The sequence below is a fragment of the Lucilia cuprina genome, chromosome 2 (genome assembly GCF_022045245.1).
Source record: "Lucilia cuprina isolate Lc7/37 chromosome 2, ASM2204524v1, whole genome shotgun sequence".
NCBI lineage: Eukaryota > Metazoa > Arthropoda > Insecta > Diptera > Calliphoridae > Lucilia > Lucilia cuprina.
This window is the reverse complement of record NC_060950.1, coordinates 64,036,383-64,051,611: the sequence shown is the minus strand read 5'-3', so window position 1 is coordinate 64,051,611 and position 15,229 is coordinate 64,036,383. Positions and strand designations below refer to the sequence as shown.

The 15,229-nt window shown below is 26.4% G+C and overlaps 1 protein-coding gene across 1 annotated transcript in view; it reads left to right on the top strand.

The window, feature by feature from the left end:
* Positions 1–15,229, top strand: part of LOC111688202 (sodium/potassium/calcium exchanger Nckx30C-like) — a gene marked incomplete at its 5' end in the record, with an annotated part of 33,250 nt that overhangs the window by 11,735 nt on the left and 6,286 nt on the right. The window contains 3 exons of the mRNA XM_046955925.1: positions 10,193–10,450; positions 10,517–10,653; positions 12,386–12,404. Of these exons, the coding sequence (XP_046811881.1) occupies positions 10,193–10,450; positions 10,517–10,653; positions 12,386–12,404 (414 nt within the window). The remainder of the gene's footprint in view (positions 1–10,192; positions 10,451–10,516; positions 10,654–12,385; positions 12,405–15,229) is intronic.

Sequence of the window (15,229 nt, the reverse complement as noted above, 5' to 3'; positions counted from 1 at the left end):
CTGTTCTAGTTCTGTTCTAGTTCTGTTCTAGTTCTGTTCTAGTTCTGTTCTAGTTCTGTTCTAGTTCTGTTCTAGTTCTGTTCTAGTTCTAGTTCTAGTTCTGTTCCATTTTAAATGATTAAAAAAGTACTTTTTCATAAAAAATAAATATACAGACATGTACATATAGAAATTTTGTATGTTCCTTTGGCAAACCCTAGTTTAGTTGAAAAGGAATAAAGAAAATATTAAAAATAAACAAAACTTTCAATGAATTCAAAGAAAGCTTTAAAAAAAATCATACTCTAACAAGGACAAATATTTGCCAGAAATGCTGCTGATGACAATGTTACTACGAAAACTAATGCTGGCTGGCAATAAATCGTTGATTTTTGCTTTTAATTTTCTAACGAAAAAAAAGCGGAAAATCAATTGATTTTAAATTTGCACCCAACACACTAACACAAATGTTGACATAGTACAAACACTAACATTCGTACCGGCGAATATGTATGCCCCAGCAATTTCCAAAGATACCATCCATGTAAAGAGCACATTGACTGTAATTGAGTACAAATGTTGAAATTCTTTTATTTGCTCTTTAATGTGTGGGTGGGTAGTGAGTGGTTCATGTTTACACTACAACTCGAGCAGGGGTGTTGAAAAAAAAGTAACTTAAAAAAGGATTTTTTTTTTTTGTTCTACCAGCATGTCGTGATTTAGTCAAATTTCTTTTCACTATTCAATACAATTTATTGTCGACAATATTTTATGTTCTTGCTCTCAATGCTTAATAATGTTAAGGAATTAATACATCAGATTGAAACTAACTGGATTGCAATTTCTTTAATAAACAACCAAACTACAAATACGACATATGTACATTGACTTGGTACCTTTTTTTTTACTTAACTGATGGAAAAAGAATGTACGTACGAACATATGTATATAGTTGCTATGGTTGGCCTTGGATTTTGGAAGGAAATGATTTTGAACGTTGTGTCCTTTTGGCCTCATTTACTCATGTTATAGTAAGGAGGTCGCAAGAAATAAAGATTAAACTGCAGCAGCTTCAACAATATCAATCACTTTGGTCATCAATTTTAAAGCAAAGAAATTGAAATAGGTTTTCTATTTTCTATTTCTATTATTATTTTATGTTTGTTATTTGAAACGTGTGAGGAAATGAAGAAATATATTTGAAATTGAAAAAATAGTACTTTTTCTTGTTAGAAAAAAACATTTTAAAGCGCAGAATTCTATTTAAAACTATAAAAAGAATAAAATATAAGAAATTTGGTTGTAAACCAAAAAAGTACTTTACTACTTTTTTATAAAATTGATTAAAATTTTGAGTATTTCCAATATAAAATACTAAAATACAATTTTTAAAATTTTAAATTTGAAAAACAAAAAGTACTTTTTTGGAATTCTCTTAAAAAGTACTATTTTTCTCTTAAAAAGTAGTTTTTTCAAATCGTTTTTCCCGGAAATAGAAAATAGACCTTTTTAAACAATGAAAAATAGTTGTAATAAACCATTGTATTTTGAACAAAAAAGGACTTTTTTGAAATTTTCTTAAAAAAGTACTTTCTTAAAAAATGTACTTTTTTTAAAAGTTTTTTAAAAAAAAATTCCCAAATCTGTTCTAAATAGTTAAAAACAACATGAAATTAAATTTTTTTAAAGTTAACAAAAAAGTACTTTTTAAGAAATTTGTAAAAAAAATACTTTAAGTACTATTTTAACATAAAAAGTGCTAAAAGTAACAGAAATATGTAAAATTTATAGTTTTATAAAGAAAAGTACATTTGCTTAAAAAAGTAGTTGAAATAAACAATTTTTATTTTGAACAAAAATAAAGTACTTTTTAAATTTTGTCAAAAAGTACTTTTTTCAAAAGTTGTTAACTAAACTAACACTAAATAGGTAAGAATAAAAGAAAATTAAAAGTTTTCTCAAAGTTAACAAAAAAGTACTGTTTAGAAAATATGTAAAAAAAGTACTTTTTAGAAAATTTGTAAAAAAAGTACTTTTTACAAAATTTGTAAAAAAGTGCTAAAATTAAAAGAAAAGTTTGAAAATTATATAATTTCTTAAAAAAAAGTACTTTTCATATACAATTTTTAGACATTTTTGACAAAAAGTACTATTTTAGAAAATTTTCAAAAAAAAGTACATTTTTTAGAAAATTTTAGCAAAAAAAAAAAACTCTTTTAATGTTTTAACATAAAAAAGTAAAAAATTTAATAAAAAATTTGAAAATGAGAAATTTTCTTAAAAAAAGTACTTTTTTATAAAATTTGCAAAAAATTTTACATTTTACATTAAAATCACAAAATTTTCAACTAGAAATTTTTTTTTAGAAAATTAGAAATTTTCTTAAAAAAGATACTTTTTTATAAAATTTGCAAAAAAGTACTTTTTGCTATTTTAATTAATTTTACATTAAAATCGCAAAATTTTCAACTAAATTGGCTAAAATTTATTGAAAATTTATAAATTAAGAAAAAAGTACTTATTGTGAATTATTTAACAAAAAGTACTTTTTTGCTAAATTTTTAATAAAAACTCTTTTTTTAACATTCTTTTTTTAATTTTATGTTAAAATGACAAAATATTACACTAAATTAGCAAAAGTTACTTTAGATTATGTTAAGCGTCAAAAAGTACATTTTGAAAATTATAGCAAAAAGTACTTTTTGTATTAAAATTAAATAATTTAAACAAAATAGTACTTTTTGTAAAAATTTCAACAAAAAGTACTTTTTTCAAAATTTTGTGTATTTTTATTTGAAAATATGTTGATAAATTTGACAAAATTTACTAAAACTGTATAATGAACTAAAAAGTACTTTCTCTGTTCTATAGAGTTTTCACTGCTTTAACAATTTGCTCTAAAAACGTGTTAAATTAATAAATTGTGTTCACTCTTAATAAAATCACATTTTTTTCTCTCTCTACATCCATCAGTACAACTTCCTTTCATGTATGTTTTCTTTCTACATTCAACATCAATTCAATCAGTTTTGAATTTCATTTTTTAAAAAAAATAATTTTCTACAATATTAACATTATACCACTGAAAAAAACGACAGACAGACAGACAACCTGCTGTAGTCAGTCAGTATACTCCATATAACATTCTTCTTCTATATACAATAAAAGGAAATTTATTTTACAGACTAAACGGAAACAATCACACCAACACACACACCTTGCTCCTTACATTCCCTCACTTACATCAGGAGATAGATAGTTGTAGCAAACTGTATGTGTAATTTATTTTTTAGACAACATGACAATACTCACTCACACATACATATGTACGTACTTACTTACTTTAAATTTAAACATAACGTTATAAAATAAGACATGCATTACAACAACTTATTTGTTTTTGTATATTCATGGAGTAGGAACAAGTTTAACTCTTGGTCCATATACTTCTGCCACAGCAATAACTTTTTTTCTTGGACAACAACATTACAACAAAAGTGACAATAAAGAGTAAAACGTTTTATGTATGAAACAAAGTGTCCATAAAGATGGATGTTCTTGTTTAAATGAATGTTTATATAAACACAGATATTTTATAAAGAACAGAGATGGAAAACTCATTATTAAGTCAAAAAACTGCCCAGAGATCGTACTATAATATAAACCAAAATCGTGACAATAGACTAGAGACTACATTATAGATTAGACTATAGACTAGACTATAGACTATAGACTAGACTATAGACTATAGACTAGACTATAGACTAGACTATAGACAAGACTATAGACTAGACTATAGACTAGACTATAGACTAGACTATAGACTAGACTATAGACTAGACTATAGACTAGACTATAGACTAGACTATAGACTAGAGACTAGACTATAGACTAGGCTAAAGTTTAGACTATAGACTAGACTATAGACTAGACTATAGATTAGACTATAGACTAGAGACTAGACTATAGACTAGACTATAGATAAGACTATAGACTAGACTATAGACTAGACTATAGACTAGACTATAGACTAGACTATAGACTAGACTATAGTCTAGACTATAGACTTGACTATAGACTAGACTACAAACCAGACTGTAGACTGGACTATTAACTATACTATAGGTTGATCTATAGTCTAGTGATTGATACAGTACACTTTCGAAAATTTAAATTTACCATAACTGAGCATGCATAGACAAGTGCAGTCATGTATATTTGTGAACAAAAAACAACACAAATGTAACAAGAGGGGGACCAACAAAAAAGAAAAAATATTTAAGAAAAATTAAGTTAAAAGCAACACAGTGAAGGACATTTTTTTCTAAAGCTAAAAAAGGACAACTATTACATTCATTCAAACAACAAAAGCTACTAAAAACTGGGAAAAGACATGCAGCTGCAACAAAAAACACACTATGCATATGTAGAACAACAACAACACAGCTGCAGCAACAAAAAACAATAGAGAAAAAAGAAAATATTTAAATGGCAATTTATTTTCATAATGAAATTTTAACAAAAAAAAAGAGAAAATTAAAATAAATAAAATTAACATGAAAGAGAAATGTAGAAATTTTGTTAAATAAAAGAAATTTAAAGAAAACATTAAAATTAAAATAACAAAAAACAAAAAATTAAAGGACTTAATTCTTATAGAAATAGAAACGAAGAGGAATGAAAGTGAAACATATAATTTTTATATTACATATTGCTCGATGTCATATAAGTTCTACATTATATATATTGAATGCAAGAGGAACGAAATGAAATCTTGTGAAACGCCAGTTTTTTATAATTAAAATAATAAAAATCTTTTAGAAATAAATAATTAATGATTGAACATACACAATATTTGCCAAAAATTGCGTTCAAATGTTAGAGGAACGAAATGGAATTAGGTGAAACGATTAATTTTTAACATTAATATAGAAAAAAAATATAGTAGAATTAAATATACAATGATTTAAGCTGCAAAAAATAGTGTGAAATTGTCAAGAAAAGCCCTTAAATGCCAAAGGAACGAAATGGAATTAAGTGAAACACTTCATTTTTTACCTAAAATAATCTCATATAAATCAGTATATAAAGCTTTTAAGAGAGTAAAGTTATCAAGTTATCAATGGCCCTTAAATTCCAAAGGAACGAAATGGAATTAAGTGAAACACTTGATTTTTAACATTAATATAAAAAAATTAATAGAATTTCATATATATCGCTGAATAACTTTCAATAACTTTGAATAACTACCTAAAACTGGCTTTATATGATAAAGGAACGAAATGGAATCAAGTGAAACACTTAATTTTTTTCCTAAAATTAACATGAAAATGGAAAACATTTAGAAAATTGTATATGCAATGCTTAATATATATCAATAACTATGACTAACTATTAAAAACTGGCTTTATGTGTTCAAGGAACGAAATGGAATCAAGTGAAACACTTAAATTTTTGCCTAAAACTAAAAAACTCCTATAGAATGCTTATATAATGTTCTTATGAAAGTAAAATTATCCAAAAATTGTCTCTAAATGCTAAAGGAACGAAATGGAATCAAGTGAAACATCTAATTTTTTTCCTTTAAACTAAAAACATATAAGAAATCTTCATATAGAATGTTTTTACTAGAATAAAATTGTAAAAAACGGCTGTAAATGGCAAAAGGAACGAAATGGAATCAAGTGAAACATTAAAATTTTAACATAAAAATAAAGAACAATTTGCAGAAATTCTTATGTAATGATTAAAAGTATAAAAAATATCTAAAAATGCTGAGAAATTATAAAGGAACGAAATGGAATTTAATGAAACATTGATATTTTTTCAATTTCCTAAACGTTTTGAGCTTAAAATTAGCATATAAAATGATTTAATAAAAAATCCTTTTTGAAACGTAATGGAATCTAAAGAATTATTTACTTTTTTTGAAGATTTATGTGTTTTTGTTAAACTTTTTCAGTTTTAAAGTTTAATAAAACCCAAAAAAAGAACTGAAAAACAAGCTGCTTCTCATCAGTATTATCAATATCATGTGTGCATGAATTTGAGTCAAGTGTATCACAACAACATTTGTTGATAAATCCCTAGCTGATATAAACAGCAACCGCTTACACATACAGATTTCTGAGCTTTTTTCTCCTCTTCTCTGGTACTTGATAAATTATGCAAAATACAAAATGTCAGTTAGTATTAATATGAAGAATAGCAACAACAACAACAACAACTAGGGCATCATCATCAACATCAGTAGCAGCAGCCAAGGATATAGCTCCTTGTAAATTATGCCAGTGTAGTGGTAGTAGAACAAAAATCCCATATGTTTATGACATTTAAACTGACAAAGAGAGCGTGAGAGAGAGAGAGGGTTCGACATAGAGTGATAGAAAGAGATTTAAATATTTTTAAAACCCCTTTAAGTAAGTGTATTTAATGATGACGCTTATAATGATGATGATTATTATAATAACATATTGTACTTAATATGGTTGTTGTTGTTGCCTACAACAACTGCTGATGATAATGGTAATGAAAATTATAATCATCAATGACGTTGTCATTGTCACTGGCTTTTAGAAATGCTATACAAACACGTACACATGTATGTATGTGTGTGTGAAAATTTGTCATAAATATGAAGGGAAAGCGTTTTACACATGTTGTTGAAAATAACTACTGCAACAACAACTTCAACAATAAAACATGTAGAAATATTGTTGGCCAAAACCATAAGCGGATTAGAAAAGGCTTTAAAATTTATTGTATTCGACAGACAGACAAATGGATAGACGGACTTACGGTTAGACAAATGGTTGGTTGGATGGACGGACAAAAAGTACATGAACAATTGTTGTTTAAATATTTTACAAGTACATTTGTTATAGTTGTTGTTGTTGTTTGTTATTGCTGTTGTTGTGGAATTAGTGGAAAATGTAATCAAATATTGATTTTTCGTTTAATATTGTTTTTTTTTAGTTTTGTTCTATTTCGTTCCCGTTCTTTAAAACAAATGCTACAAATAGAAATAAATAACATGACATGCTACAAAACAATTCAAGTGGAATAAGAACAACAACAACAACAGCAGCAATAAACAAATCTTGCTAAAGTCTTTGTCAAGGTAATATTAGGGGGGGTGTAAAACACACACATGTTTATAATGAATATAAATATTAATAAAGGAAATGGATTTGCCTCAATGGCAGACAGAAAAAAAATAAATCTAAATAATATAAAAGGAATGCCATGGAATCTAGTGAAACACTTAACAAAAATCTTTAAAATTTCTGAAAACTAACAAAGAGTAATGAAAGAGGAACGGAATGGAATTATATGAAACATTAAAATTTTTCTAAAACAAATAATGGTTAACAAGAAAATTACAAATTTTAAGTTTTTATACATAAAAAAGTACCTATTTATATCAAAAAATTCAACCAGGAACGAAATGGAATCAAATGAAACACTTATTAATATCAAGTAAAAGGCACTAGAAACGTAAAACACAACAAGCAAAATATAATACTTTAAAAAAGCAGTTAAAAATGTGAGGATTTGTTAAGAAATTTTTAATGGGACGAAATGGAATGTAATGAAACACTAACAAAACAAAGTTTAAAATAAGTCAAAATATACAACAAATCATTAAAAGTAAATAAAATAACAACGAAATTTAAAAAAGCTAGTTTTTATAAGGTAACTAATAAAGGAACGAAATGGAATCAAATGAAACACTAATAAAACTTAGTGAAAATGAAAAAAAAATCATAATATATCTTCAATTTTTGTTTAAATAATAGTTTATGGTAGAAAACCTAAACAAAGTAAGAATAAATACAAAAGGAACGTAATGGAATTTAATGAAACATTCAATTTTTTTAGTTTATTGGAAATTTGTATCATTAAAGAAAAGACTTTGTTAAAAATTTATTAATTTTTATGCAAAATTTATAGAGAAACGAAATGGAATCACAAAAATATGTTATTAAATCAAAGAGGAACTTAATGGAATCAAATGAAACAGTAATAAAAATGAAGAAAACTACTTCGAATTATATATAATATCAATGAAAACAGTTTAAATGTAATGAAAACATGTCAAAAGTGCCTTTAAATCTGAAAGGAACGTTATGGAATCAACTGAAACACTAATAAATCTTAGAGAAAATGATAAAAAATTCTTTAATCCTATAAAAATTATGAAAAATAAGTATAAAATGAAATAAAACTAAGTTTACAAACCATTTTCATGTGAAATAGTTGCAAGGAACGAAATGGAATCTAGTGAAACACTAGTAAAATCTAATGCAAATAAAGTCTAAACTTAAGGAAAATCAGCATAAATGTTGAACACGTTTAAAATGTATGAAACTTTATTGAAATTGCTTTGAAAAGAAGAGGAACGAAATGGAATTAGGTAAAACATTAACAAAACTTTGTTGAAATGTGGAAAAATTGTTTAAAATGTATAAAATAACATAGGAAACGGTTTAAAATCAATTGTTTAGGTAAAACAGTTAACAGGAACGAAATGGAATCAAGTGAAACACTAGTAAAACTTAATGAAAATAACGCTTAAAGTTAAGTTAAATCAGCATAAATGTTTTTAGTGTTTAAAAAACTTGGAAACTTATAAAAATAACTAAGTAAATGAAAAGGAACGAAATGGAATTAAGTGAAACATTAACAAAACTTTGTTGAAATGTAGAAAATTTGTTTACAAAGTATATCATAGCATAGGAAAAGGTTAAAAATCATTTGTTTAGGTAAAATAGTTATCAGGAACGAAATGGAATCTAGTGAAACACTAGTAAAACCTAATGAAAATAATACTTAAAGTTAAGTTAAATTCGCATAAATGTTTTAAAATGTTAAAATTGCATGAAAACATGGAAAATAGTTACCAGGAACGAAATGGAATCAAGTGAAACACTAGTAAAGTCCAATGAAAATAAAGCTTAAAGTAAGGAAAATCAGGATAAATGTTTCTAGAAGTTTAAAAACATGGAAACATAAGAAAATTACTTGGGAAATGAAAAGGAACGAAATGGAATTAAGTGAAACACTAAAAAAAAACGTTGTTAAAATGTAGAAAAATTGTTTAATGTTCATAAAAACATGTTGAATAAAGTTTAAATGAATGAAAATCTGCGTTTTTTTTCAAGTTAAAAGCTGTACTCTTTAAAAAACTTAAATGCTTTGGAAACCTTTTAAAGCTTTTCAAGCTAAATATCCTTTACTAGTTTGTTGTCCAAGAAACTCATTAATATTTCCATAGATTTGGTCAGTGAAGTAGACAAATACTGAAAATAGTTTGGGGTTTATAAAGCTGTTGAAAGAAAACTAACTTAAATGAACAGCGCAGCACAACACAACACAACACAGCACAGCACAGCATAGCAGCAACAATTAAAGGCAAAATTTGTTGCTGTTAAAAAAAAAAACTATAAATAGAGAAAACCTTTGTAAGAAAAAAAACAAATTTTATATAAAATAATGTTTCTAAATCAATGAATATTAATGTGTTTTTATGTGTATGTTTAAAAAAGCATGTTATTTTAAATTTTTTTCTTTAAATTTTTTTTAATAAAACAATATTTATAACTTTATTTAAGTCAAATATATATAATTTTTTTAAAAAACGCCTGTAAATAGGCTTTAAATTTTTATTTTTTTTTAAGCAAAAAAGTATAATTTAAAATGAAATTAATAAATTTTTTTAAAAAAAGAAAAGTCATAAAATTTTAATTTTAAGTTTTTTATATAATTTCAAACTTATAAATATGTATTTTTTTGAATTTTTTTCTAAAGCACTTTTTTTTATAACCAAAAAAAAAAAAATTTTTAAATTAAATTTTAAATTTATTTTAAATTCATAGTCACCTTACATTAATATTAACCATATTAATTAAATAATAAAAAAAATATCAAAACTAAAATCCATACAAGAAAATTATTTATAAAAATTTAACAAAAATTATATTTATTATTGATCAAATAACTCTATATACAAAAAAAAACTATTTAAAGTTATGTATAAAACTAAATTTTTTTTGAACCAACAAACTCTCCTCCCTTTTGTATAAAAATTTACAAAAAATTTTCAAAAACAAATAATTTTTTTATTTCTTTAAAATTTCCTTTACTAATATTTGTTTTCTTTCTTTTTTGTTTAATTTCTATTATTCAAAACTTTTGAATTTTCCTTATATAGCAAACGCAAGAAATCGAAGATGAACCAGAGCCTTTAAGCATGGCTTGGCCAGATACTGCCCGTAAACGTTTAACTTATATACTGGTGGCGCCTCTTTTAATACCCATGTGGTTGACTTTACCCGATACTCGTACGCCCAAAGGTAAAAAACTATTTCCGGTAACGTTTATTGGTTCCATAGTATGGATAGCGGCCTTTTCATATCTTATGGTATGGTGGGCCAATGTGGCCGGTGATACGGCCCGTATTCCACCCGAGGTAGGTTGTGTTTAGAACATCATAAATTTCTTATTAAAAATGTACAAATTTCCTTGCTTTTCAAAGGTTATGGGTTTAACCTTTTTGGCGGCTGGTACCTCTATACCAGATCTGATAACTTCGGTTATAGTGGCGCGTAAAGGTTTTGGTGATATGGCTGTTTCCAGTTCTGTGGGTAGTAATATCTTTGATGTTACCGTGGGGTAAGTTAAACAACAATAAATTGAATAAATATTTAACCAGAAACAAGTGAAACAATGAAAAAAAACTTTATCAAACAACATTATTACATATTTTTTCTATATAATACAAATCCCTTATTAAATAAGGAACGAAATGGAATCAAGTGAAACACTTACCCAACAAAGTTAAACATAGTTTTTTAAACATTTCTTTCAATTTTCTAAACAAAAACTTTTTAAAAAGTCCTTTAATTAAACAGGGAACAAAATGAAATCAAGTGAAACACTTACCCAACAAAATTAAAAATAGTTTTTTAAACATTCTTCTCAAATTTTTTTAACAAAAAACATCATAAACATTCTTATAATTAAACAGGGAACGTAATGGAATTAAGTGAAACACGTACCCAACAAAGTTAAATATAGTTTTTTCAAACATTCCTTTTAATTTTCTAAACAAAAACTCTTTAAAAAGTCCTTTAATTAAACAGGGAACGTAATGGAATCAAGTGAAACACTTACCCAACAAAGTTAATGTGAAACACTATTCAAACTATGCTTAATGTGGTTTTTAAACATTTTCCTTTAATTATCGAAATAAAAATTTCAATCTTAATGATATTATTAAGTCAGGAATGAAATGGAATCATGTGAAACACTACTCAAACGCTGTAAAAACAAAGTCAATCTAATGAAAATAGTCAAAATGTTAGATGAAAAAGAAAACCTTAGAAAATTCATCATAATTGTAAAAGGAACGAAATGGAATTAGGTGAAACACCAAAAAAAATCGAAAAAATAACTAAATTTTGCTAGAAATTGTTAAAATGTTAAATAGTATAAGAAAACATGATAAAACTCATAATTAATCTAAGAGGAACGAAATGGAATCAAGTGGAACACTTACAATTTTTTGTTAAATTTATGAAAATTTCTTCTAAATGCAAGAAAAATAATAAAAAACTTAAAATAAGTGAGTTTGGCTAAAATAATCAATGAGGAACGAAATGAAATTAAGTGAAACACTTATGAATTTTTTTGAAAATAATGGAAATATCCTCTAAATGCGAGAGTTATACTAAAAACCTTAAAATAAGTAAGTTTGGCTGACAAAAAATCAATGAGGAACGAAATGGAATCAAGTGAAACACTTATAAATTTTGATGAAAATTGTGAAAACTTCCTCTAAATACAAGAGAAATAATACAAAACATAAAATAAGTGAGTTTAGCTGAAAAAATCAAAGAGGAACGAAATGGAATAAAGTGAAACACTTTTAAATTTTGACAAAAATTATGAAAATTTCCCCTAAATACAAGAAAAATAACAAAAAACCTAAAACAATTAAGTTTGGATGGAAAAATCAATAAGGAACGAAATGGAATCTACTGAAACACTTATAAATTTTTGTGAAAATTATAAAAATTTCCTTTAAATGCAAAAGAAGTAATACAAAACTTAAAATAGGCAGGTTTAACGGAAAAACTCAATAAGGAACGAAATGGAATCATGTGAAACACTTATAAAACTTTGAAAAAATGATGATAAACCTTAGAAAATCAAGAAAACTAGATAAATTTAAGCAAAAAGTATTCGAAAAACATTTTTATTTGCAAGGAACGAAATGGAATTTGGTGAAACATTAAGAAAAATTCAAAATTCAATCATTTCTGTTTAAATTAAACCAATGTAAGGTTTTTGTGGCAAAAATATTTAAATTTTCTTTATCACAAATAATCATAATCACATTTAGAAATACTTATGACTACGCAGTAAGTGTTTGTATGGAAAATGAAATACTTAACTCGTTGCCAAATTGTTAACGTAATAAATGTAACATTGATTACCCTTTTGCCGGTATAATTTACACAGTTATTGAAAATGTGTGTAGATATGTGTGCATTTTAAATGGTTAATGATATTTTAGTGGCTTTTAAACGTTTTACTTTTCAAAGGAAACGTTATAGATATTTTTCAATATAAAAACTCACGTTTTTTTTTTATTTCAAATACGCTAAATAAAACGTGCTGTGAATAAATTTATTGTAAAAGAAAATTTTTCTAGAAAAAAAGCAAACCAACAGCCTTAAAATGAGCTAAATTTAAGCAATTTTTTAAAAGCCTAAAAGTAAACTTTAGTTATTTAACAAATTTTTGTGCAAATGTCAGCATTCCCTTGAAAATATGTTTAGCTTCAATGTTGCTAAAAGTTTATAAACATTTTTCTGTAAAATTAAATGCTAGACAAACTTTACCTTTAGCCTTTTCTCGGTCTTATCTTTCTTTTTTTAACTTTCCTTGCAAATAACTTTTGATATGACAAAAAGTCTCTTAATATTTTATGACAAAATAGTTACTAAACCAAGTTTATCTACCTCAACATGGGAAACAATTCCCTATGTTCTTATGCAAAAAAAACAGCTGTGGTTTTCATTTCCTTTTAATTTTTGCCAAATTTTCAATGCAAAAAGTTTTCTAATCTGCTGCATACCAACTTTCAGTTTTTCTATAACATTTTTTCTGCTACATTTTCCTTGATGGCTTCCAAATAAACTTTTGTAATACTTTACCTATTGTTGCCTTAATAAATTCCATACGTAAATGGAATATTCATCTAAAAGTAACGGAAAAGTTTTAGTTATCTTAGTAAAAATTTGAATGATATGGTGATTTTATTTGAGGAAATAGAAATAGTCAAATGTTTCAAAAAAACACAACAGTTTTAATTAGATTTGCATACAATTTTTTTCAGAACATAAACTAGAACAGAACTAGAACAGAACTAGAACAGAACTAGAACAGAACTAGAACAGAACTAGAACAGAACTAGAACAGAACTAGAACAGAACTAGAACAGAACTAGAACAGAACTAGAACAGAACTAGAACAGAACTAGAACAGAACTAGAACAGAACTAGAACAGAACTAGAACAGAACTAGAACAGAACTAGAACAGAACTAGAACAGAACTAGAACAGAACTAGAACAGAACTAGAACAGAACTAGAACAGAACTAGAACAGCACTAGAACAGCACTAGAACAGAACTAGAACAGAACTAGAACAGCACTAGAACAGAACTAGAACAGAACTAGAACAGAATTAGAACAGAACTAGAACAGAACTAGAACAGAACTAGAACAGAACTTGAACAGAACTAGAACAGAACTAGAACAGAACTAGAGCAGAACTAGAACAGAACCAGAACAGAACTAGAGCAGAACTAGAGCAGAACTAGAACAGAACTAGAACAGAACTACAACAGAACTAGAACAGAACTAGAACAGAACTAGAACAGAACTAGAACAGAACTAGAACAGAACTAGAACAGCACTAGAACAGCACTAGAACAGAACTAGAACAGAACTAGAACAGCACTAGAACAGAACTAGAACAGAACTAGAACAGAACTAGAACAGAACTTGAACAGAACTAGAACATAACTAGAACAGAACTAGAACAGAACTAGAACAGAACCAGAACAGAACTAGAGCAGAACTAGAGCAGAACTAGAACAGAACAGAACTAGAACAGAACTACAACAGAACTAGAACAGAACTAGAACAGAACTAGAACAGAACTTGAACAGAACTAGAACAGAACTAGAGCAGAATTGGAACAAACTTAAATTAACGCTCTTATTTCTTAACTGCAGCAAATTTAAGCAAACAATCTACCATAATAAACATGACATTTTAATATTTTTCTTTAACAAAAACAAAACAAACCTATTTTGCTTAAAGTAATTTATAACATAGCCCCAGCACTCATTCATTCATTCTTTTGCAAATAAAAGAAAACAAGACAACATGCTTGTAGATTTTCTACAAGAATCCCCTTAAAATATGCAATATGCACTACAAGTGTACACGCACATGTACGCACACTACTATAAATTAAACTAATGGAGGCTTTTGTTGTTAACTAAAAGGAAAAATAAAAAAAAAAAAATTACAAACAAATCATGTAACTAATTATCACTCAGCCTACTTCCACTTAAAAATCTCTATATATCTCTCTATCTATCTCTCTTTATTCTTAAGTGTTTACAGCCTTGTTTACTACTACAACAACAACACCATTCATTATTTAGAAAATAAGAATACAGTAACAATTCGAAAAACTAACTACAACAACCTTCCATTCAAGCATTTTCATTTTTCTTTTTTTACGTTGTTGTTTTTTACTATATATTCTAAACAACAACTACATATAACATCTCCTGCCTACTTAGACCTCTAGGTGGATTCTCATTTCGTTTCCTTCTTAGAAAATAATCCTTCATCATCATTAAAAGTCTAAGGCATTCGGCAAGGTTATAACGCAAGTTTTTTTAGCTGTAATTAAGAGATTAAATAAGAGAACCAGCTATGAACAGGACAACACTCGAAATTTATTATACACTATACTAGATTGTAGACTATACTATAGTCTAGACTATACTCTAAACTGTAGCCTAGACTATAGACTAGACTATGGACTAGACTATTGACTAAACTATAGACTATACTATAGACTAGACTATAGACTAGACTATAGACTAGACTATAGACTAGACTATAGACTAGACTATAGACTAGACTATAGACTAGACTATA